Source organism: Microtus ochrogaster, chromosome 17, assembly GCF_000317375.1.
Source record: "Microtus ochrogaster isolate Prairie Vole_2 chromosome 17, MicOch1.0, whole genome shotgun sequence".
Taxonomy (NCBI): Eukaryota; Metazoa; Chordata; class Mammalia; order Rodentia; family Cricetidae; genus Microtus; species Microtus ochrogaster.
In genome coordinates, this window is record NC_022019.1 from 20,342,633 (window position 1) to 20,368,357 (window position 25,725).

The 25,725-nt window shown below is 44.8% G+C and overlaps 1 protein-coding gene across 5 annotated transcripts in view; it reads right to left on the minus strand.

Moving 5' to 3' along the window:
• The window catches only part of Lrch1 (leucine rich repeats and calponin homology domain containing 1), a 182,267-nt gene that overhangs the window by 10,072 nt on the left and 146,470 nt on the right, over nucleotides 1-25,725 (minus strand). For 2 of the 5 annotated variants that reach the window (XM_013349301.2, XM_013349300.2), the window contains exons 14-19: nucleotides 22,345-22,398; nucleotides 21,511-21,583; nucleotides 19,026-19,130; nucleotides 12,297-12,406; nucleotides 9,431-9,568; nucleotides 5,605-5,682 (exon numbers count right to left, since the gene is read on the minus strand). In XM_013349301.2, coding sequence (XP_013204755.1) covers nucleotides 5,605-5,682; nucleotides 9,431-9,568; nucleotides 12,297-12,406; nucleotides 19,026-19,130; nucleotides 21,511-21,583; nucleotides 22,345-22,398 — 558 coding nt within the window. Of the gene's footprint in view, nucleotides 1-5,604; nucleotides 5,683-9,430; nucleotides 9,569-12,296; nucleotides 12,407-19,025; nucleotides 19,131-21,118; nucleotides 21,200-21,510; nucleotides 21,584-22,339; nucleotides 22,399-25,725 lie in introns of all 5 variants that reach the window. The other 3 variants (XM_013349303.2, XM_013349302.2, XM_026783236.1) reach the window with 2 other exon arrangements.

Genomic DNA, 25,725 nt, shown 5'->3' on the forward strand with positions numbered 1-25,725 from the left:
CGCGCGCGTGCACGTGCAGTACCCACAGAGGCCAGAAGAGGCGCTAAATGCCCTGGAGTGGAACTTACAGGCTGCTCTAAGCTGTCCTGCATGGATGCCGGGAGCAGAACTCAGATTCTCCTGAAGAGCCGCAAGTGCTCTTAACCAATAAGCCATCTCTCCAGGCCCAACAAAAGATATTTTAAAATTAACAAATCATGTCAAATCCACTCAATCTCACATGCATTCCCAGTGGATCTCAAAGAACCAAGATAACATGAAGAGTCTGCCCAAGAAATCAAAGCAGCCACGTGTAAACTGGATCTTACTGGGGGCAGATGTTGGCCATGAACTAAGGGATGGGAACTATCTCTTTCCCGTAGCGGAGGTTTCCACTGCATTGAGAACATTCTGGGGCAGCGCTATATCCGACCAGGAATGTATGAGAAAAGTCAACATAAAACAGAGGCTTAAACACGAATTGAAACATGAGTTTCCCAGGGACCAGGGAAGCCTGAGAAAAGCAGACATGAGATGGAGGCTTAAACACAGCACACATGTGACTTTCTCAGGGTATTTCCGTGGTAGAAGCCACCCACTCTGACAGGCGTGGTAACACACGCTTATAATCCCAGCCCCTAAGAGCCCGAGAGTTTGGGGTCAGCCTGGGATACTTAACAGGACTCTGTCAAAAAAGAAAAGGAAAGGAAAAAAAAGCAAGCAGGAACACTGAGGAGCACCACTGGTCAGCTCCCTAGCAGCAGTGGCAGAGGGTCAGACAGTTATGTCAGTGAAGCGGACATGCTCATGAGTGCGCTTTTGGGGGCATAAAGGACATCTCACCAGGTCCTGGAAGCTAGATTTAATTAAAGCAGCTGAGGCCTAATGGCTCAGACTATGATCATTTAAATTACAAGATGACCTTTAAGAAAAAACGGTCAGGACTAACTAAGCCTGGTTGTGAAGCCATGGCAACCGCTGCGTGTCACGTGGTGGGCTGCTGCAACCACCATAGGACTGGGTGCTGACTCGGTCCCACATGACAACGCCAACAGCCAAAAAACAGCTGCAGCCTTGGCGAGGCTAACCGCGAAGGAAATTCCTGAGAGAAACTGGGATTTCCTGACCCTCTGTGCTTTCCCCAAATTGGCCTGTGGAGAGGGATTCTGAGGTTCCGGTACTCTCGGAGCCCTGAGAATTAAATGAGAAAGCACCGCATTTGCAGAGACTGAACGCCCTCAGTTTTCACAGATTACTTGTAATGAGTGAAAACATTTGCAAAACAGTTAATCCACTCAGAACCCTTCTGAGGCAAATGTTGATTTAATTTCCCATTACACGGAGGAAAAAAAAAATCACAGCCAGCAGAGCCTAAGAAATCAGCTAAGATTAAACTCAAGAATGTGACTGAAATTGAAAATGAAGATTGACTTAGACGCTCCAAACACCAAGTGCTTACTAACAGGAAACAGAGACAAATTTGGATGTCTGCCTGTCTACAAAATAATAAACAAACAAACAAATAAAAATTTTGAGGCAGTGTCATTGTACCTTTCGCTATAACTATGTATACAACAGGCCTTGAACTCTGGGATCTGCCTGCCTCTGCCCAAATTACTTATGTTCTTTTGCCATATGCTAACTTATCTTTCACCCAAAGTGCCCACCCCTCCACTTTTACATTTTTATTACTACTATTTATGCCCAGGCTTTGCATATAGGAAAAATATGCAGTGTCTGTCATTCTGACCGTGGTTTATTGATCAAAATGATGGCTTCCAGTTCCATCTGTTTTCCTGCACAATAATATTCTTTCACTCTGTTGCGGGAGGAAAACTGCACGGTGCAGATGGTTCACTGTTTCCTTGTCCACTCATCTGGTGATGGCTAGCGAGGCTGATTCCAAGCCTGTCGACCGGAAACAGTGCTTCTACGGGTGTGTACGTATCTCCGTGGGATGCTGGCCTGGATTCCTTTAAGTATGTACCCAGGAAAAGTAGAGCTGGGTCACATGGAAGTTCTTCAGGTTTCTGAGGAAATGCAATCTCGACCTCCACAGTCGCTGATGATGTAACTAACATTTCCATCAACAAGGACAGGCACCTTCGCTAGCTTTTCTGTTCATTTGGTTTCTTGCCTTTCTTCTTTTCCTTTGAGTCAGGGTTTCTCTGTGTTTCTTGCTCTGTAGGCCAGACTGACTTCAAACTCAGATTCGCCTGCCTCTGCTTCCCCAGTATTGGGATTAAAGGCGTGCGCCACTACCGCCTTGCACTTTTCTGTTTTCTTAATGATAGCCACTCCTGACATTGACTGTTTTATTTTAAAATCCCCTGATGGCTAAGAACAATAAACTTTTTCCCAGATATTGATTAGACATTTGTATTTCTCCTGAGAATGGCCTCCTCCATTCATTTATCTATTTATTCACAGAACTTCTTACTCTTTTAGTTTTTCTGTTGTTGAGTTCTTTCTGAATTCTGGCTATTAACCTCTGTGGGCCGAGTTATTGGCAAATGCTTTCTGTCCTTCCTTGGCTATGAAGAACCCTTTAATCAGATGAAATCCCATTGGTCAACTGTTGCTGTCATAACTTGAACAACCGAAGTCCTATTCAGGGTCAGGGCCTACCCCTTCATCTTGAAAGGTTTTCCTCCAATGCTTTAGAATTTTCATGAAGACTTTTGATCCAATTTTAACTGACTTCTACACAGTATGAATGAGGGGAATCTAGCTTTATTTTTCTACATGCCAATGTCTATTTTCCCCGACATTAAAAGAAAGACGTTCTATGACTGTGATGACTTATTTAGAATTGGGTGAAAACTTCCCAGTGAACCCCATAAGTATTTGCTGTATTATATTTTTGATTCTTCATCAATGAGAGACTTCTCTCAGCCGGACAGACTGCTAGTGCTAAAGTAGCCTAGATGTGGAATGACAGCCAACCATGAACCTGTTACGTGCAAACCACAGGATAGGATGGCCAAACTGACTCAGAAACAACAAAGGAAGCTCAGCTGTGCAAATGGCTTCATGGGCCCAAGACTTAACCAGACTCAGATTCTTGGCTGATACAAAGACTCTATCACAAATGATTTAGGTACCCGCCGAGCACTGTCCTCAAGGCTAAGGTCAGAGATAGCTGCCAGTCTGACCAGCAGCCTCACACAGGGTACTACTGTTGCCTGATACTGTCTACAGTTCTGAATCTCGCCTACCAAAGACACCATGTGTGCACAACAGCCAGGCTGGAACCACTTACGGCAAGGAGTGGGCTTACCAGGCCAAGAGATGACAGTTTTACCCACACCCTAAACTATTTATCTAGTGAGCTGAAGTGCTGCCTCATAACACCCCACATGGGCACACTTCCTGGATGGTTAATAGACCACCTCCTAGTTCTGAGGATCAACTGCTCAACTGTACATAAATACTTCACAAGCACTGCCAACTCTGGAGCAAGTATCTGGGATGGTACTGGTGGAGATTTCTTATAAAATGGAACAAATTATGAAGGTAAGAGCAATTTAAAAAATGCTCCCATCCCATCAACTGATTTTGCATGCAATCATTGAACTGAGTCTGCCCAGCTCTGGCATCGCCCCTGTGTACCTGATAAACTATACAAACCGTGCTGACTTTAGGCTGTAGTTCCGATTCTATCACAACACGGAACTAACACGGTCTTAGAGAACAGACAGACCTCACGTCATCTCTTTGAATGAAGCATTCCCTCATGCACTTGTGAGATGAAAACATTCTGTGTTGAGCAAGCAGGAAGATTTGCTAATTACTTTCCAATCGAGAATTTCTGTTTTTCCAGTCAAGTGTGCCTTCCTTATTTAACCTTCTCAGTAAAGAAGTTTAGTTGCTCATGTATTCTTTTCCTGGTAGTAGTGACCTAAGGGTAGCCTAAGAGACAAGAATGATCCCTCCTAACTCATCTGGGCCTTCAAACACACATGCAGTAACTTACATCTGCCATTGGCTTGAGAGTTCCGATTCACAGTGGGGAACTCTTACTAGCCTGTGGTAGAATCATATTATCAGACAAATTGTATTCTCACAAATATCTGAAGCCAAGAGTGTTTATGGGACATCCAAAGACACACAAACGATACAGATGCACAGAGTAACGGAGTTGAAAGCAGACCTGATGACGAAGACATTTAGGCAAGTAAACAAAACAAGATGTTGTTTCTCAGAAATGGCAGTGGTGACCTTCTTTTCACTGACACAGCTTGATAGAAGGACACTTTACAGTTTGCCTTTTCTCAAATAATCCGAGAATCCTTCTACTAACCTACCCTAAGCCAAAATAAGAGGGCGAAGTAAAGGAAAGTTGGGGCTAGGCGGAGAGGGGTGCAGTATACTTTGAAACTGATACACAAGCTCAGAGTCTCTCCTGAGAGTTTTGTTTTTTAACTACTTCTTCTTTTATTTAAGTTGCTTTATCCCTGTATCATTAAGAAACACTGAAGTCATAAGAAATTATGTAATTTCTACTTATCTCTGTTTACCATAATGATGAGGGACATCTTTTTTTTTTTTTGAGACAAGGTTTTTCTGTAGCTTTGGATCCTGTCCTGGAACTAGCTCTTGTAAACCAGGCTGGCCTAGAACTCACAGAGATCCTCCTGCCTCTGCCTCCAGAGTGCTGGAATTAAAGGCATGTACCACCACCACCCAGCAAGAGACATCTTAATTTGTGTGGCTGTTACCTAAATCCTGAAGTCATTTTATGTTAAGTTAAATATGGAAGGCTCTAAAACCCCCTAGCACCTTCCTGAGGATGCCTTTAGGGCTGAGCCTGGGATGGGGAGGTGGGGGGAGTAAACCGTATAATTAGTTGGGCCACAAAGACTTGCAAACTGGGCCTAAAGCAGACAGAAGGATAAAATGAAAATTTAAGTTGTTAGCCAACTATAAAGCCACACTCATTGTTATCACCAACAATAACAATAATTGTATTTTTAATGAATATTAGTTTGACTCATCTCTTAAAATGCAGCCACTGGGAATGGAAGCCAGCCATTAATATGCCATCAGAAGTTTTGCCAAACAGCCCAGGCTAAGGAGCCCACGGGTTTTGACCTGCTGCTCTTAGCTACTCTATGGGTCTGGTCCTAGGCCACTCACTGTCTCAGCAATTCCTGCTAAGAAAATTTCTGATTTTTTTTATTTGTTTATTATATATACACTTTCCAGGAGAAAGTGCCAGATCTCATTTCAGATGGTTGTGAGCCACCATGTGGTTGCTGGGAATTAAACTCAGGACCTCTGGAAGAGCAGCTAGTGCTCCTAACCTCTGAGCCATCTCTCCAGCCCCCAGAATTTCTGATTCTTATTAACTCTCTGATAGCCCTTTTCTTTCAAATCTGGAATTTTACATTTTAAAACAAATGATTCCCCCTTCTCCTTAGAATCAAACACACATGTAAAACCACGCTAATTTCATTGCAAGAAAACAATTTCCGTTCAAAATGTGTGTCACTTAGTCAAGATTATTTCTTAAAACTTAAAAAAAAAGATGTGAAACAAAAACAAGATGTCTATTCAATGGTTCAAACAGCTATAATGACGTTTTGATCAAAACGTGGCCATTTGAACTAAGTCTGGTGTTACCTCGGGAACGCCAAGTTTTCTGCAAGCTTCCAGGAAGTTTTCCACGTTCCTCCTGCACTTGGCCATGCTGAGTTTGGGCTGGAAATGCAAACATACAAAAACAACAGAGTATTAAGATAAGACGCGATCCAGAAACATCCATCTAGAGACAAAAAACTTACTAGTGTGGGTCATATTCTTGGACTGTTTGTGCAAACAAAGACATTTATATGTGCTTGGTAGAGAGAGGTTTAGAGAGACACAAGTACGCAGTGCTGATGACATGGATGTATGCCAGCTGCTCACACATCTGTGTATGTGCACACAAAAAAACTCACATCATACAGTCGGAGAACCCATTTTAGTTCACCTAAATATATACCGCAAACATCACCTTCCCCCAACAACAAATGTCTTTCTATACTAAGGGTTAAAAATCTATGAGGCTATCTCCTCACCAAACAAACAAACAAACAAAAAGTTGAATTACAAAGACACATAAGAGGTAAATAGCATTAAAAACGGCAGATTTAACCCAAAGCTTCACTGCTGCACTGACCTTCACTGCAGTGACGTGGAAAGCACGGATGGATTCATACAGAAAAAAAAAATGATGATAAAATTTTCAACATTTCTTAGCATTTTTTTTTTATTTTTTATTTTTCGACACAGGGTTTCTCCGTAGCTTTTTGGTTCCTGGAACTAGCTCTTGTAGTCCAGGCTGGCCTTGAACTCACAGAGATCCGCCTGCCTCTGCCTCCCGAGTGCTGGGATTAAAGGCATGAGCCACCACCACCCGGCTTCTTAGCATTTTTTAAAAAAAAATATTCCACTATTAATTTCCTTAAAAAGGAAAGCAAAAAGTATGGCTGAAACAACTTGTCTAAGAGGCTAAACAAGCACTGTCCCTCGTGGTGGAAGAGGAAGTCCTCTCACAAGTACCCCAGACAAACACAGGACAGCTGTGCACAGCCACACACAGACAGGGGGAGCAGAGAGAACTCAGGGAATAGAGAGGTATGGATTCTAGAGGAAGTGAGGCGCCAGAAGCATCCTGTGGTCCCACAGGTCCACCGCCACCATCCTGTACTCCTAGTTCAGGGACAGTTCTGTGGCGGTGTAAGGTTAAAGGTTCAGCCTCACCATTGGTAATCAAAACTCCCATTAATCACACCAAGTGGTATGCCAGTGCTTTGCTTACAGCCTGGAAAAAGTGAAGAAGTGAATTTTTCTCCTCCTGAAGCAATCTTTACTATGCTGAGAATGGCAATGACTCTATCCATACTACCTTCCCTGAGCTTGGCATCACAAAACCATACACCGTGGGGCTCATGAAATGGAAAGATCAGAACACTTAAATGCTTGCAGTAGCACGGTCAGAACTCAGCATTGCTGACGGTGCAGATGGAACCGTATTGGTTGTCTATTCTACCCATGCTGCATTGGCTGCTGAAGGCGCAACAGTGGAACAAAAGGACACAAACCTTAGGCCACACAGCTCTAGCGTAGCTGGAGACAACAGCCAAAAGAAAGGGGAGAGTGACATGGGGGAGTTATTACCGGTGATGTGTTTGCAGTGAGGGAGACACAAAGGAACCACATTCTCCTGTGTCAGAGCAGGAACTGTGGTGGGCACCAGGGGTCCAGGTTCTACAGCTACAGCAGGGCTGGGTCCATCCAAAACTGCTTAAGGGGCCGGCAAGATGGCTTAGTAGGTAAAGGCACCTGCAGCCAAGCCTAATGACCTGAGTTCGATTCCAGGACTCGCAGTAGGAGATGATAACCCACTCCTGTAAGTTACCCCGTGATCTCTATATAACCACTGTGGCAAATACATGTCCATACACACGCATGCACACGCACACATGTGTATACACACACACACACACACACACACACACACACACACACACACACCCTAACTTTAAAAATAAAAACACTTCAAGCAGACCACAGGAGAATTTCCGGTAAGTGGGCATTTAGAAGTGAGCTACAACAAACAAACCCCTGCAGCTGATGGTATGAAGGGTGATGAGGAAGGATCTGGTGCAGACAATTTAGGTTCCCGTAGATTTTAATATATATAGAGTATATAAGATCATAATTCAAAACACAAATGTATGGAGCATATTAAAGACAGAAGAACAGTGTTTTCTGCTATTTTTCTCCTACCAACCACTGTTTCCTGTGTGTTTTCAATTTAAAAAGTTATTAAAATGAAAAGATCTCTTTAAAAGTACGGTGTTTTTCCTGAAACATAAATAAAAGTGTTAAGGGTTCACGATTCTTAACGTCTCCTGACACCTTGCAAGGTGACAGTGCACATTCTGCTGGGAAGCCAGAGAATCCAGCGTGTCTCAGAAAACTGACAGTTGGGCACACAGCTCACCCAGTGTCATGGGGAATTAATTGGCTAAGTGGCTAGAGAGGATCCAAGTGCAGTTCCTAGCACTCATGGCTGCCAACTCCAGCTCCAGGGGATCCAATGCCTGAGGAGGCCAGAAGAGGGCATTGGATCCTCCGGAGCTGGCTGTTGGGGGGAAAAAAAGTGGCCGTATTTTTGAAAAGGAAAAAGCAGAGTCAACATTATAGAAAAGAAGCTGACGACTAAAATGAGACCATCAGCTACTCTCTGCTGCCAGAATAAAACAGAGCAGAATAAACAAAACAGACTAGCATAAAAACTGTCCTAGCCAGAGCTCCCTGAAGCGGAGGGCAGGGGTTTCAACAAGTGGTCACCCGACACACTGATTACATGGTCGAAATTGCACCTTGAGACAAGTGGCTCAGCTATATATAAACAGGGACGGTGGCGGTGGCTCATTGATGGGACTTGTCTCTCCAGTACCTGACATCATCCTCTCAGGAGCAGGTCTATTTCAGAGACGGGTGCATCAAGCTAAAGACAGGATGCAACCTGCCCAAAGCTTTCAGACACAGATCTGGAATCCATGGTTGCCTTTTCGCCCCTGAGCTCCTCAACTTTCCCCAGTACACCCAATCTGTGGACATAAACTCTTTCTGCTCTTATCTGTCTAACCCTATGTGGACTTCACAGATGATCCTATTTCTGATTTGCCCACTCTTGCAGGCTGGATCACAAACTGCCCCTGTAGCTTTCTCCCACCTGTCCCAGGCGCTGTGACATCTAGGACAAGAGTCAGGGCTAGGATACAGCTCACTGGGAAAGCACCTGCATGGCAGACAGAGGCTCTGGGTCTGATTCCTGGCAGAGGAAGGAGAGGAAGGAAGATGGGAAGGGAGGAGAAAAAGCAGCAGAGTGGTGCCTGGTGCCGGGATTGGTCGGTGATTCAGGATGCTTTCTTTGTTCACGTATCTCCATAAGCACTACAAGATCCCCAATGATGAACAGAGATCTGTCGAGCACTGGGGAAGTTGAGGCAGGAGGGCTCGGCTTGGGCTAGCTAGTGAGTAGCTAGTGAAGCCCTACTGAGAAAAAAGCATGAGAGAGACCACTAAGAAAAAGCCTTCAACCAGACAGCCTTCTAAAGAGGTACCTCGTTGTTTAAATACCCTTTTGTGAGGGTCAAATCTGTGCTCTATGGCTTTAAACCAGCACATTGATCCATAACTTCTTTAGACTCCACATTTGAGACAGCTATTTTCTGTCTTTCCCACACATGTTTTTTTTTTTTTTTAACAGCCTCCCTTTACTGAAAGTGCTGCTTTCTCCAACTCCTTGCTTCACGCCGTTCTTCTGGTTGTATGGGGCCCAACAGAAGGGTTCCGGGCAGACTCCTGGAGATTCCACTAGCATCTTTAACCAACAACGCCATGCAAAGAGAGCCTGTCTAATGCCAGTTTCCCTCTCTCTGGCCTTACTTACAACTGCGGGAGATGGGACATGGATGCTGGCGACAGACCGCGGGCGGATGTGGTTGGCCAGGTGGCAGAGCACGACGCCGTCCATGAGTGCGGCCCCGAGGTCTTCATGGAGGGTCACTTTCAACCTCATTTCGATGCTCTGGGGGTGGAAAGCAGAAAGAGCCAGTTGCTATGGGCACCAAAGCAAGTGTAGTGTTAAACACAGCTGGACATATGAACTGGAACACTATTCTCAATGGGGATACAAGGGTAAGAATTCTGGAGGTAGGGAGGTGGCTCTGTCAGTGAAGGGTTTGCAAGGACCCAAGCTTGATACCAGAATCCAGAGAGTCTGGTATGGTAATTCCATATACAGAAATTCTATGCCTGTAATTCCAGCAATGGGGAGGTGAAATCAGGAGGGTCCCTGAGGTTACCTAGCCAGCCAGCCTAGTCAGCAAGGTTCAGGTCAGTGAGAGAGAGACCCTGACTCAGACACAAAAATGTAGATGGCAGCTGAGGTCATGTCCTGACCAACACACACACACACACACACACACACACACACACACACGCATACTCACATGCACAGACATACATACACACTCAGGCACAGAGACACTGTTTGGAAAACACTCATGCTAAATTTTTTCAAACATTTTTTTAAAACCCTCTGTATAAAGATGGATTCAGTTGTCCTAATATGGTTTAATTAAAACTGCAGTAATAAGAAAATCCTTTTGTAGCTTGTTTCTGAGACAGAAGGACATGTAACCCAGGCTAGAATCAAACTCTCTGTGTAGCTGAGGATGACCCTGAGCTCCTAGTCCCCCTGCCTCCACATCCTCAGGACTGGAATTACCCACCTGTGTGACCACACCTGGAATCACTTCAGTTCAGTATGTTCCTAGCTTTGGTTATGAGAATGTAAAAACAGAATGAACGGATTGATAAAGACCAAATCTGGCTAGCTCTTTGTATTGTGTTGTGAGATTCAGGTTTACTTAAAACTCGGATTTAGACAGATCTGTTTAAGGATACTAGTCTGATATAAAACGAAAGACTCCCACCATGTTATGGCGAGACTAACGTAGAGGTCTAAGTTTTCCACTTGGCCTCAGGAAGCAGGCAGGATGGTAGTGGTCGTCCTCTGGCGGGGTTCCAGAGGAATGACCCAGGCTCCATACGGGTCTCCCCTGACTCTGTGAGAGCAGACAGGCTCCTTACTAGTGAGGGTAAATTTCTGGTTTCTACCTTGGCTTTTCTGATACCACTCCCACAGGAGGTCTCTGACTCGGCCCTTGCCAGTAGGGCACGGGTGGACTAGCATCTTTTCTCTGATGTCCAGAGCGAGTAGAACACCAATAGTTTGAAAGTTCTCTGTCTTGCAAGACCACTCACTCTCCAGTTGTCTGGGTAGAGGACACAAGCTTTCAATGTGTGTGCATTAGTGTCTCTGGCTCCAGAGAGACTTGAGGTGAGACAAAAATCCATGGAGGTCAAGGCCATGTTATTCTTCAAGTTCCATGCCTGGCCCTGCAGGGCACTTAGCTTGTGCAGCAGGTGTGCTTACTGGAAGGATGGGGATGGGTGGGACTAGTCTATCCTCTAGCAAGAAATCAACTTTAAACCCTGAGAAAAAGTTGCTGCTAAGGCAGAAGCTCTTTGGAACTGAGAAACAGCTATGAATGGGGCAGCTAATTTACTGACTTGCAATCAGTGAAAACTGGAAGGAGCTCATGAAGCTGGACATTCAGAACAGATCTGTGTGTAGGCACTGTGTGTGTGTGTGTGTGTGTGTGTGTGTGGTGTGTATGTGTGCATGTGTATGTGTGGTATATGTATGTAAATGCATATATATGTGCAGGTGTGTGGTATGTGTATGTATATGTATATGCGTGTGGTGTATGTGTATATGTGAATGTGTATGTGTGTTAGCACCGTGTATGTGTGTGGTGTACATGTATGGGTATGCATGCACATGCATGTAAGAAGATTAGTTGTCAGTTTGGGGGTTCTTCCTCACTCTCTCCTTTATTTTTGGAAACAGAAATGCTTACTTTTACCTGGATCTTACCAACTAATCCCAGGGATCCACTTATCTATGCCTTCCCAAAGCTGGTATAGCTGTTTGGATGAGAACAAACCTCATGCTTGATTTCCAGTTGGTGAAACTGTTTGGAAAGGCTTGAGAAGGTGTGTCACTGGGGAGAGGGCTTTTGTCAGAGAAAGGAGAGGTTTCAGCATAAAATCTGCAGCCTCTCAGAAGAAGCCTTCTCGCCCTCTGCGGCCCTCACCATAATAGGTCTGTTTGAATGAGTAACTTACAGGCCATCTTTCACAGCTGACACCAGCTTCTTCCTTGGTGTTGGGACTGTTAGTATCTTAAACAAATGTATCATTTTCCTATGCAGACACAAAGACCTTTGGAGTGCCCATGAGGTTCCACAGCACCCTGAACAAACACACATTCCCAGTCCCCACCATTATGAAGCTGAAAGTCTTGGACGGCATTCAGGCAAGCCTTCACCTTCAACAGGAATTCAAATGGTTTGCTTATTACAGGGTGGATTTCAAAGCTCTGACTGGTTTGAAATACAAACTTCAGAATACTACGTACATGCTTTAAACTAGCGAAATATTACTATTAGGCAAATAAACGACAGGCATTCTTTTACAGTCTACCAGAACTCACTGCAGGTCTTTAGTATAGGGAGAAACTGAAACTCAAGGCTAAGTGACTCACGCAGTAACAAACAGTCCAGCAGGGACCGACCTAGTTGGATCTGTAACTGGGATGTGTGCAATGCTTCGGGAAGGCGTTTGCCACACACAGAATGCTGCCGGGACTGTGACCGTCATGCTCAGTCACGAGCCACCCCCATTACCTCGCGGAGCTGCTCCACCAGCTCCTTTTCTTCTCTCATCTGCTCCATCTTCCTCCGAATCGTAAACTGTGGGTCTATGGATTCCAGGTTTCTCTGAGGTCTTAGAAACACTGCAACAGAGATGGGGGGAAAAGATCAATCCATGTTGCTACACAGGACTAGTCCTAGTACAACTAAATAAATTATTTATTTATCCCAAAGTATCGATCATTCACAGAAGCAAGGATCACAGCTAAGGTTTGATGTGCGTAATCAAAAGGAAATTATCTCGAGCTATGGTTCCAGGTTGTGTGGACAGCAAAGCTGTCTTGTGGCGACTGACTGAATAAACCAGAGGGGGGATGGGTCTCATGGGGTTGGGAGAACATGCCATCACCCACACCTCTCACTTCTGTCTCTTCCATTTTAACTGATATTCTAATCATACGTTTTATCTTTCTTTAAATCTAAGTAATTTAGATCAAAAAAGAAAATACTAGGATGGTTTTATATGTTAAAAATAGGTGTAGAGAACTGTTCTTGTTAGCTTCACATTTAATAAGCCTCTATCAAGAACTAGGTAATGACACGAGGGACAATATATTTGAGAATGGAATGGAAAAATTCTTCTGTCTGTCCTATCACCTAGGTGTTGAAAGAGTCAGCTCCTTACAGATGTGCTTGGATTAATGTCCCAAAGACTGGCGGAACTACAGGCGGCTTCATCACCGTTGGCTCAGGGACCTTGGACTTCCTGTCAGAGCAGAAGTTGAAACCAGTGCTTGCTCTGGAGCAGTTCAGAAAATCCATACTCTTGGGGCTGAAAAGACAGCTCAGCAGGCAAGAGCACTGTCTGTTCAACTCCAGCCCCGACAAGGTGGCTCACAATTAATTGTCTGTTCCTCCAGAGGACCCAGATTCAACTCCAGCCCCCACATGGTGGATCACAATTGTCTGTGACTCCAGTTCCAGAGGACCTAAAGCCCTCTTCTGGCCTCTGAGGGCATCAGAGATATAGATGGTAAAGAGACACACATGAAAGACAAAACATCCATGTGCATAAAATAAAAATAAATGAATCTTTTTTTTTAAAGTTAACAAAAAAAGGAAAACATATAACTCTCCTGGGCTGAATGTGTCGTTTGTTCAGCATATATGAAGTCCTGGATTCAGACCCTAGCACTGTATAGAACAGAACAGAATGAACAGACAATGGGGTAAAAAACTCATAAAAATCAAATGCACTAAACTTCTTGGAGATAACAACAGTTGAGATGATTAAAATACATTCCACATATGACTCTCCACCATCTCTGCACCTGTGGAGGAATGCTGGGAACATGACTTCTAAAAGCCAAGTGGATTAGGAAGGCCATGTTTGCAAGGCCATTTTTGCTGGCTTATAAGGAGGTCTCAGGAACCAATGAGAGCACAGCTCTTCTAGAAATTAAAGTTGTGCATGCCAGAGCTGAAACTGAACTCTTCTTAGGCAAGAGATGTGTGTAGAGAGGAAAAGAACAACCTAGAGACTCCTGGAGGCAAACTGAACAAAACCAGAATAATCTGTGGAAAGATAACTCTGGCCCCTGGAAACAGTGACCTGGTTCAAGCCAAATTCCAAAGCAAGCTATTTGCAAAGGCCAGTGGACATGAAATCTGTGTGATGCTGTACCTCTTCCAGGTTGAAGCTAATGGAAAGTACATAAATAAAAGTGGATTTGCTGCCTTATAAAAATATTCTACATGTGAAGAATTTAGTGGCCAGGCATTTAATCCCAGCACTTGTAAGAGGCAGATGGATCTCTGTGAGTTAGCGACCAGCTTGGTCTATATAGCGAGTCACATGCCAACCAGAGCTAGACAGTGAGGTCCTGTCTCAAACGGGGATGGGGGGGTGGTGGTGATGGTAGCAGGTTAATTAAGTTTTTCTTACTAGAGATTTTTTAGCCTGGAGACACAAAGCTGTTGGGGGCAGGATGATCTGGTTCTCTCGGTGTGGACTTTTAGATTTGGCTGGGAGGTGGTGGCAGTGCTGACACTCACACTCAGGACAGTGTGGGCAGAGAATTCCCACGTCAGAAGTCACCACCATCTAGCAAGTGACGGGGACACCACAACCACAGTAGTTCTACCCGCTGTCCTTCCAACAGTGCTGGATACAGGGAGTCTACAGCCATTCTGTCATTGCCTACAAGGTCACTTTAGAAATGGCCTCAGCTCGTTACACTTTAAAAACTTAAATACGGCTGGCAAATACAACACCTGTGGGGGGGGGGGACTGTGTGTTCTTGATGGACTTAAATATGGAGTTCTGTGAGACCGTATCCATCTGAATCCTCCAGTTCTCGTGCTACATGAGTCCAGAGATGCCAGAAGCAGCACTGAGATGCTTGGGTAGATGAGAAGTTTGACACAACCTTTGATTTAGTTCGTGGAGAATAAGGCCGACCTAGTGCGTACAAGGCTTTCTGGAATGGCAGAATGGAGCCTGTGCCCTGGACTTACAAGGGAAGCAAACTGAGAAGTCCCTGGGAAAAGAAGGCGTGTCACAGGAGTCTCTGAAGTAAGACCAATTGGAAGTATGGGAGGGAGGGAAGGAGGGAGGGAGAGAGGGAGGGAGGGAGGGGGGAGGAAAAAAGAGAAAGAAAGCCAAAGCTAGCAAAAGAAGGATAAAGTGATCCAGTCGGTGGGGGGAGAGTTACGAAAGAAAGTGAGGGTAAGTTGGCAAATCAGAAGCAATGGAAGCAGAGCCATGGGAAGAGAAAAGCAGCGTAAACCCTAAAAGCAACTTCATGTCGCAGAGATGTTAACCGAATTTACCAAAAAAGTCAAGGAATGTGGACGGAGCTTGGTAATGCACCCATATGTCACCAAGGGGCGCCTCGACCCCACTCCAACAGGCCTACTGTTTGCTGTGGAGGTCATTTCCCTTCTGCACTTATTCCTGGGTAAATCTTACCTAATCCGACCTGCTAGATATTTTCAATATGTTTTTATTGGACGATTCCATTGTGAATATGGAAATCTGAGGAAGTTGAGTGAACTGTGAACTCTGGCTTCACTGCACATGACTCAAGCATCTGTGCTGGCGGAGCCTGCGAGGGATGCTGGGGTCATGCGATGAGGTCTGCCTTTTCATTCCCTGACATGCCTGCTTATCTTACATTCCTGGGCCTCTTCACGACAAAACCTGCACACCAGGGTGTTTGTTCTGCGAACAGCCAGCAATCAAAAAAAAAAAAAAGTATTTCAACTGTAGCTTACAGTTTTAAAAAATGCTTCAAATGTACACATACTATTGGATTAAAGGTGTGCGCCACCACCGCCTGACTGGAGAGAAAGTTCTAAACACAGGCCTGTGAAGGATGGTGAGGTATGCGTATAAAGGATTCCACTGATCTTTCCACTGTGTGGTTCAGTCACTGGCCCCTTCACCTTCTCCTCACAGTCGCTGCTTCCCGTGCACATCCAAAGACGTTTGTCTGTATCACTGTGTATTCCTGCACACTATATGCGACTCTGGAAGAGCCGGTGGCGTGCTCTACTGCACCCCACAAAGCAGTGCTGGCACAGGCTTGTTGGTGAGCAAAGGAAACAAGTGTTTCAGATCTCTCAGGAAGGTGGGATGCAACTGGAGATACCTTTGCAGAAATGACCTCGTCCTGATGACTAGCTTCTCTAGTTTTCCTCTCACAGAATGACACCAAATTACTTTCCAGGTCTGAACACATTAACCTCCAAAATAAAAGTCACACAACAGCGACACTAGTGATCACCTAAGGTCTCTGAATCTGGGAACCAGACTTTCTAATCTGAATCCAGAGCTGAAAGTCACTAAGGAACCTCCCACAGCCAGGGGTACACTGTCCTCACAATGAGATGGAGATGTCTGCAAACTGGCTGGAGATGGTCGGCCACTCACTCGCCCTTACGTGAAGATCAATTTTAAATAAGTCGAAATTAGTAGAAGGCCAGGATGGGTCTCCAACTTCTAAGGGAATGGGGAAAGGGAAGACTCAGCCACAGAAGAAGGCCTGACAGCTAAGGCGGAAGAAGAGGGTGAGTTCCCAGTAATGATCAGATAGAAGGAAAGCCACCCCAGCCGGTAGCAGAAGCAGGTAGGGTCACAGATGGACTTCCACACCCTTTGTCCTGATCAGCAGACTGACTTCAGAATCTTTGGGTATCCAGATGCCCAAGGTCTGTCCAGCCTGCTTGTCATTAAAAAAAAAAAAATGTTGGAAGGGACTTGAATAAAAGAAGGTTTTGTGTGGAAAGTGAGGCAATAAGCAAAGGGATGAATATTCCAAGTTTGCCAAAGTTAATAACCAAAAGTTACGTTACGGTAGTCTAAGCTAACATTTACAAGGCTGGACAACTACGGCGTCAGATAATAAAGACACCGGAGAGACAGGCCTTTAAAGGTGGAAGGAAGCATTGCTGGACATGCCGAGAAGGCCTGGCGTAGAGCAGTTGGGCTCTATGGAAGCACTGAGAACAACACAGAGAGCTTGCTGCCGTGATCCTCCGCTCCTCTACCACACGGCTTCTTCAGCTGAGCAAGAGCACACTACAGTCACAAGGCGAAGTCAAACACACAGGGAATGAAGATGTGTGCCACACTTGGGACAAATCAAATATCAAATAAAGAAAAATGAAAAACACATCTGACATGATTGCCCAATCCAGAGGAATACTGAAAACAATCCTTTTATCATTGCTGTGGTACTATGCGGTAAGTCGCTGGAGTTGTTACACACGGAGAAAAGGTCATGGAAATAAATGCAACGCTATTTCATTTTTAGATGTTCATTACTGGCTGTCGGCACCTCAGAATTCCTAATAAAAGAAGGCCTGGCCTACAGCCTTGCATATCAGGTCCTTACTGGTGCAATGAATGTAGATTTGTCTGACAGAAGACACTCAAGAGTTAGGAATGCAGGCCTCCCTAATCCCGGTCTCACAGCGACATCCACACAACCTCTAGATATTCTGATAGTGATCGGTTCACATACCAGCAGAGAAATTCTGCTGTTTAAAAGTTTCAAATCTTTCCCCGATTTGGAACAAAAAAAGTCCTCTGGTTTCAGAAATCATACCCAAGGAAATACTGAACTCACACATAAGTGTTTCATACCAGGCTTATTTCTGGTAAGCAATATCACACCATGAACAACTGGGCTTTGAGAAGAACAGAAACTCCTCTTTCTCTTGGTCATTTATTCTTAAACTAAAGAACAGCTTGTGAACAAAGTTTCCACCGAACCCTCCTCAGCTCCCAGAATTTAAAGTAGGATAACATAAGGAGGGGATTTTGTTTCATGATCTTTTTTTGTTTTTTAAATCATGCTTATTTTCAGTGAAAAATATTAGACCACCAGTTCTCAACTTGGGGATCAGGACTTCTTTGGGGATGAGCAACCCTTTCACAGGGGTCGCCTAAGACCATCAGAAAAATCAGATGTCTACAACTCCTAACAGTAGCAAAATTATAGTTATGAAGGAGCAATGAAATGATTTTACGGTAGGGGTCACCGCAGCATTAGGAACTGTGCTAAAGGGCCATAATGCTAGGAAGGTTGGGAACCACTGATTTAGATAACTACGAAATACCATTATTTCTTGTAGAGTCAGCCTATCAGAATACGCATTATTCTTTAGTAAGCTGGAAATGTGGCTGGATTTTAAGCAGAGATTGCAGTGAGTGTTCTAAGTTTATTTGCTAAGCACTGTAGAGATGACAGACGACATACCTGGCATCAGAAAACACACGTACTGCTGTGTGTGCGGTGGTTAAGCCTCACATCTCATTTTACCGTTTTCTTCTACCCCTTTGGAGTTTGAGGTAAAATGTTTACAACTAGCGTTAAACCAGAACAGAGATTTAGATAGATGCGGCATATAGTTCTAAATCATTCAATTTTTATTTGAACTACTTGAGCTATATCTAATAAGACAAAATTAGGATATCCATATTAAGACTCACTGGGTGTTCCCAATTTTTAAAAACGTACACTTATTATGATCAGACTAACTCGGTTTCCTCATCATCCTAATGTGAGTGAGTTCACACCAAAAAAGTATAAAAGTCAAAATGTATTATAACTTTGGGGAAAAAAAAAAGAGTAATTTCATTTTTAGACACTGTTCAATATCAACATTATTTCCAGTGCAAAACTCTAGGATTCACCATGATACCTTTAAATTGCCTTTAAAACCCCCATGTGGTAAATATAGACAATAAAAGATCAACCTTATTTTTTGAGGCAAGGCTCCACTATATATATGGCCTCAGGTGGCCTCAAACTCTCCCCTCCTGCCTCAGCCTGCCCTATGCTGATGTTATACGAGTGTATCACCACACCGACATTCTAAACCCCGATGTGTGAGCTCAAATCTCTGCAGATGAACATACGAGTGTATCACCACACCCACATTCTAAACCCCGATGTGTGAGCTCAAATCTCTGCAGATGAACAGACAAACCAACCAAACCCCAAGCAGAGCAGGTAGAGAGAAGAGAGCAGTGTGAAACCCCTCCCCGGACTCAGCACCCTGGGGTACGTAAACTGTCCCACCATCAGCCCTTGGGCAAGAGCTCACGTGCACTTGTCTAGACTTCGCCTTGGAGGCTTCCCGAGTAAGGAGCATGCAGGTCAGTATCTACTGTCTGTAGCTACACACTAAGCAATGTGTAGCACAGTCACTGGCTTATCCACAGAAACATTGAAGAAGAGACAAAACACCTACCATTGTCAGTGTCTCCTTCAGATGGAACACTGTAGCTAGAGTTGTCCCATGTTTGTGCCTGCGTAAGTTTGTTGAAGGAGATAGGAGGGAGAATGAGGGCTGGGTCTGTAGGAGAGCGAGAGAGCCAGGTGGACAGATGCACAAGGACCAGGGGGAACCAGAGGGGCCACAGTATTTCACGCGTGGCATAGGGTTCATATGGAAATGAAGTGGATTTCGTTACATGGGATTTAAATTCAAATGCACAATATAGGAGGAGAATGAAGGATGGCGCATGGAATAAGAAGAACGATAAAAACCGAGCATTAGTTAGTACTCTTTGGTCACATACTTCGCATGCAGTTAATAGCCGTAATCTTAATGGTTCAACAAGCCTGCGGTCTAGAGTCCTAATGGGTCATGGCAGCAGAGGGCAGAACTCATCATTTGTGCAGCTGAGAGGAAAAGGCCTACCCGCCGGCCTTTGCAGGCCCTTCTAATCACCTAACCAGCAGATACAACTGCACAGTTCAGCCAGAGCTGCAGGGCACATTAGACAAAGCTCAAAGTGGATAAATGTATCTGCTATTTAAAAACAAAAGGATTCCAAGAGTATTGCATATGCTAATGCTTTTTAAAAATCAAGACAGTAGATTTTAAAGACACTCTGTAAGGTTTCATAGGGTGTTTAACTAAGAACTGACCTCATCAACTCTTCCTTTAACCCTTGAAGTGCCTTAAAAATCACTTTTCAATGTTGCTCAATAAAAACGGTTTCTGAATATTCAGTACACATAACATAGAAGGAAAAAAACCCTCAAGAACTTCTGAGTTCGCTATTTATAAAATGATAAGACATCTTATCTTTGGGCCCAATATCCAGAAAGTAATTTCACTGGGTAGTTAAGGAATCTGCAATTGGAAACTTGGGAAGGAAATAGCATATGTTTTCTCCAGCTTAAAATAAATATTCTCATTTTCACCTCGTCACAGAACTGGAATTGGGCACAGTGCAGGCACAAGGCAGCCTCTGAGTTGGTGAGTTGAGGCTGGACTCTATAAACGCATCAAAAGTCACTGAACCCATTTTATAACTAAATTACACGGTCCACCATCCAAAAGACTGTTAATCTTTGGAGAGTCATCCAACTTTTGATTTTGATTATGAAATGTTTTTTTACATTCTTAGAGAACTGTCCAAAAGGCTTAAAATAGCCCGCAGCCCCAGATGAGGCAGTGGAGGCAGAACCGTGGTTACCTCCATTTCTCCCCGAACAGATCTGGGATTGTGGAAATCAAGGCACGGCCAAGATTTAGCTATATATGCCCAGTTTCATACATGAGGCAGCTGGTCACTTGAGTTTTATGCTATTTCATATGGGCTTTTCCCTTCTAGAACATACTCTAGGGGTGGAGATATAGCTTGGTGGTAGAGCACTAGCCTGGCATCCGCAAGCCCCTGGGTTTAATTCCAGGACTGAAAACCAAAAGCAAAAAGATCTAGGAACTCTGATCCCTCTAGAAGTGTTTTTCCCAACTGTCCCCCCCCCCTTCTCTGTTCTCATGGCCCGGAAACCTCCACACCTGGCCACATGCTGCCCATCAACCATGTGCTCCAAGAACAAAATATTTCCTTTCATAAAGGAATCATCTTGTCTCTCCCATAGGTATCATTTCTTCAAGTCAGAGACTTGTAATTTATCATGCTGTCACAATGCTTTCCCCCAAAAAGCTTAGAACACCTGTGTTTTCCTCCAGGTGTGCTTACATACATGTGTCCAGGGCCTTTATTAGAACCCACTTCAAAGCATTATTGGTAAATACTAAAAAAAACAAAACATTTAAAACAAAGGTGGTCCAAAAAAAAAAAAAAAGGCAGATAGCACCCAAGCTAGAAATATATAAAGAAAAGTACTGTTCTATCGCTAGTCCTTTTTAAAGACTGAGGGTAACTTTGCCCATTGCTATAATTGTTTTTGTCGATATAGTAACACAAATCAAAATCAAGTAGGCCAAAGGCACTTTCCTGTAAGAATTCTGCCCCCTGACTCCTAACCACTCATACAAGCCTTAAAATGCTCACCCTCTTGTATGAGTCAATTCAGAGGCCTTACCATGCTCAGAAAGCAACTGGGGACATCTTGGGGAGGACTCCGCCTTCAGGCTGCCCTTTAGCTCAGTGGGGCACCAGGAACCTTTAGGGTAAAGGGGACTCCTTTATTTTCTGTGGGGAGAAAGTTCAAGGGAACCTTCCTTCCCTACACTCAGGCTCCCTTTGCCGCCAGCCCCTCTGCCATGGTTCAAAAGAAAACAGGCTGCCCACGTCTGGAACCACAGACCAGAGAGCTCGAGACAGTCACCTGATCTCCCAGAGCTGCGGCTGCTCGGATGCCAAGACCCCAGCTGACTAGAGCTGGCCATGTTCCTATTCCTCAGGTAGACATTTGAGAGGCCCCAGAGGCAACCAAGAGTTATTCAGAATAAGAATCAGCAGAGGTCAACATACCTGAGCGAGGCTTCAGGCCAAAGGGAGCTGTGATGTTTGCAGTCGGAGACACTGAAGGCGAGTTCTCTCTCATCTGTGGGGTGAGAAGGGAAGACGATTGGGGCAAAAGTGAAGAACCAGATGTACTTGTAGGGTCAAGGATTATTATAAAAGCTCTCTGCACTTCGCTATTCCTGCAAAGTGATGGAGTCCTGGCTTCATTCTTGGCTACCGAAAAAAAACATCATTCTGTAAATGCTTCAAGAGGCAGCCAACAGACTGTTTCCAGGCACCCTGGTAAACTGCGTTACTAGCAGTGTTTTTGTGGTTGCATCCAATTTTTTTACTTGCTTGCTATAAAAATATTTCGTGGTGACGTAACGCTGGCGACCCACTCCTCCGACACAGCTGAATGTATGGGTGCAGTCATCCCAAAGGGCACACAAGGAAACCTCTCCAGCTCGGAGAGATGAAATAGCTACCGCTGAGCAGGCAGCTCCTCTACCCAGAAACTGCACGCTGACCCCACACACGCGACGACGGCGGCAACGCCACCTAACTGAGTGACTTTCTGACGTGTTCTGTAAAGACATCCCCATCCCTAGTTTCCAAAAGCTATTTCTCATGAAATGAACCTTTAGTTATATAGACAGCCAAACAGGTTTGTGACAGTGGCAACTAATGAAAGACCCCAGAGACCGTCCACTAACTCATTCACCCCAGCGTTAGAGACTGCCCATTTCTCCATCCATTTACTCATCCATCCCAGTGTGAGAGAGTACCCATTTCTGTGAAAGAAACTTCAGTTCGGTCTTCATGAACTACTTCAGCTTCCATTCATCCCAGGAACCTTACCTCGTTTGGGGAATACTGGCTCCCATTGCTCTGTAACATCAGGTCGTTTTGCGCCTTAAGGAAGAGACAAATGCACAAATTCTGTTAGCCTGTGAGAAAGAGGAGGCAAGGACAGCATCTTTCCTATTTCCATCATAGCCCTGGCCCCAGAAGCACACGCTGGCAAAAGTTGAATTAATCTGTGTGTGAGGCAGTGAAGCGGATCATATTGCTACTTTCTAAAGCTACACAGTGGTAGTCATAGAAGAAAGAAAGTATCCGGAGGAGAGCACAGACTCAGATAAGAGATCCCTGGTATAGGGACCCTTCCCAAGTACCTATGAACACATCTTACCTGGCTGGGTTACCAAACTGCGTGCTAGTTAGTTCCCTTCTCCATTTAAATTATGGGTTTTTAGAAATGTTCCAAGCTAGTAATTCCAAATATCCAGTAGCACACTGGGAGCTTTTAGTAAGTACACATGCCTGAACCTCAGTGACCTTGAGAAGCCTCATTCACACGCCAGTGGCAATCACTGATTACAAGAAACACTATGGGACCAACCGCGACTTACATATGGTCGCAAATACATACAAAGTTTAGGGGTAGGTATAAACACCTTCATGCATGCCTTCATAAAAGTGTAAATCCAAGATGCCCATTCTGTTGAGGAGTGCTATTTAAAAACAGCCCTCATTTATATGAGTTGAAGTAAAAACTACATTTAAAATAAGATGCCACCCATGTCCCTGCCCAATCAAGGGTCTTTGTTAGACCTGCCAGCAAGTGTATTACGCTGACTCTTTAAGAGACTTCTTCCGGTTTTCCTCACTGTTCCCTCAAAACCTTCCTCTCTTTGATCCCATTTCTGTCTAAACCGTCGGGGTACATTCTCACTGCATGGCCACAAAGATAGATTCCCCAATTTCACGTGGCCAGTCTTCTAAACACGGTTCAGGAAGATGACGTGCGTGGAGGCAGATCTTCTGCAAGCCTTGCCCCACCTTTTGGTCAAACTAAGTGTCCTCCCCTCATGCCACACTCTTACCACCCTTTCCCGAAGAACACAGAAAACAGACCCAGGACGGCAAACTGTACCATATTCTTCTCAGAATGCTTTCAACATCAACATCTTTTAGCCACTCAACAATTTCACTACTTTACAGTGCTCGCTCTCCAGTCCTCCACACCCAAAGAGCCGTACCCAGCACACGGCAGGCAACAAATGCTTACAAACTGATGGGGGTCTGATGAAAAGGGGTGCAGACATGTAGCCAAACACCAAACGTGACCTCAGAAGCAGGACCAGCGGTCTTACTTTCATCTCCTTCATCACATCACAGCTGCTCATCCCTTCCTTTTGGAAGTTACAGAGATCTGCCTGCTGTGGACCCAAAGCTGCCTTGAGAAGGGAGAGAATGCCTTACGCCAAAACCGCTACTCACTGAGGCAAAGAAAACATGCTCACAGCATACTAAAATATCCGAGAGCACTGTAAGCCGAACAGAGACGAGTTCAGGAACCTTTGACCCCGGCAAATCTTAGAAATGGGTAAGTTTGGTTTTGAGACAGGGTCTCACTCTACAGTCCAGGCTCACCTTGAACTTGGAATCCTCCTGCCTCAGTGTCATAATTATGGGTATGTGCCACCATCTGCAGCCAGACAGGCTGCACTTTTGTGGGAAGGCGGGACAGTAAGCTGGACCTGTCTCGGCCTGGCCAGAACATAAGCTCACCCTGGGGGACAATGTGCAGCTACGGCTTGGATGATAACAGACCTCAGCACCTGGCTTTGTGCAAGGCTTGCCGAATCAAAACGAGACACAGACAAAATCATGAACTGGGCTCAGTCTATATTTAGCACATAGCTACCCTCTTCTGCCCTCTGCAAACTCATTCCACATTCCTGGACGCACTGCTCATGACCTCCTAAGTGTGCTGGGCTTCTCGCCTTCTGCCAAGCCAAGCTTTGATGGAAAGGTTCGACACAATCAGGCCTCGCGAAAGTTGGGACTGTAACAAGACTGAGCACAAAGAGAAGGCAACGCAGTGTGATGAAATAGCTGGGCCTACCCATTACCATAGTAACGGACCCAGCCCATCACTCAGCCTCGAGTTTCATGTCCTGTATCCATGAATGAATTAGGAAATGCAGGAGTTCCTAATAGTCATCTGGAATATCCACTGCTAAGAGCTGTACCTTCGTGGTCTTTGAAGTTTCCATGGTGACACACGGTAGCATCCAGAGAATATTTATTGACGAGCTGGAAGTAGGAAATCCTGACTTCGTGAAGGTTTGACTTAGAAAATTTCTGCTTTCCTCCAATCCAACCATCACCATTTTGTTTTTCACTTTTTTTTTTCTTAAGAGGGGGTTTCACACAGTCCTGGCCTGCCTCAAGCTCCTCATATAGCCAAAGCAAGCACTGAACTCCTGATTCTCCTGACTCCGCCTCCTGAGTGCTGGTGTCATAGGTGTATGCTACCATGTCATTTACTGAATGGCTTGGGTACAACGGCCAACATGTTACTTCAGATTCTATTATGAAGTAGGCACTATATGAAATGATTTTGCCTCACTGCAAGCTAACAAGTACTCTGAACCCATTAGCAGTCGGCGAGGCAAAGCGACAGTGCCCACTAGGGTACGCGGCTTAAAGACATTTTCAAGGTAATGTTTTTAACTTAGCAAGAGTCTATTGGGAACAGAAACCCCTTGTAAGTCAAGAAGCACCTATGTTGATAAGGCAGATAAACTATGAGGCACGTGACAGGGCACCCTGCGAAGCCTTCTTTCTTCCTCCATATCAGGAGTCTTTTTGAATAGGGACACACTGTTGGAATTGTGCCCTGAGGTTGAAGTGAAGCTTTTTTTTTTTTTCTGTCTAGAAGTCTAGTGTCATCCTCACTCTGAAGTCATGCAGTAGGAGACTCGGAGAGTCACAGGGAGCTGAAGCATCTCTGCACAGACTTGTCATCGGTCACATGGGGAAAATCAAGTAATCATAACACAGTGATGGAACAGGCTTGGCTAATACTCGTTTGAATTAATACAAGCAATGGTAGAGAGGACACAGCAAGTCCCCAGATCTGATGGCCTGGGAAAAGCACACAACAGCACCTCGGCAATATCCAAACTGAGAATGCAGACTCTCAATCGTGAGGAAACGTGAGACAAACAGCAAAGGAAGAACATTCCATTAGAAAGGGGGGGGGGGTGCTCCGGAACTGTGGCTCAGTTAGTAGAGTATTAGCCTAGCACACACGAGACCCTGGGTTAATTCCCAGCACTACATAACCTGGATTTGGCGGTGCACACCTGTAATCCTGACATTCCAGAGGTGGAGGCACAACAGACAGAAGCTCAAGATCACCATCTGATACACAGCGGGTCTGAGGCC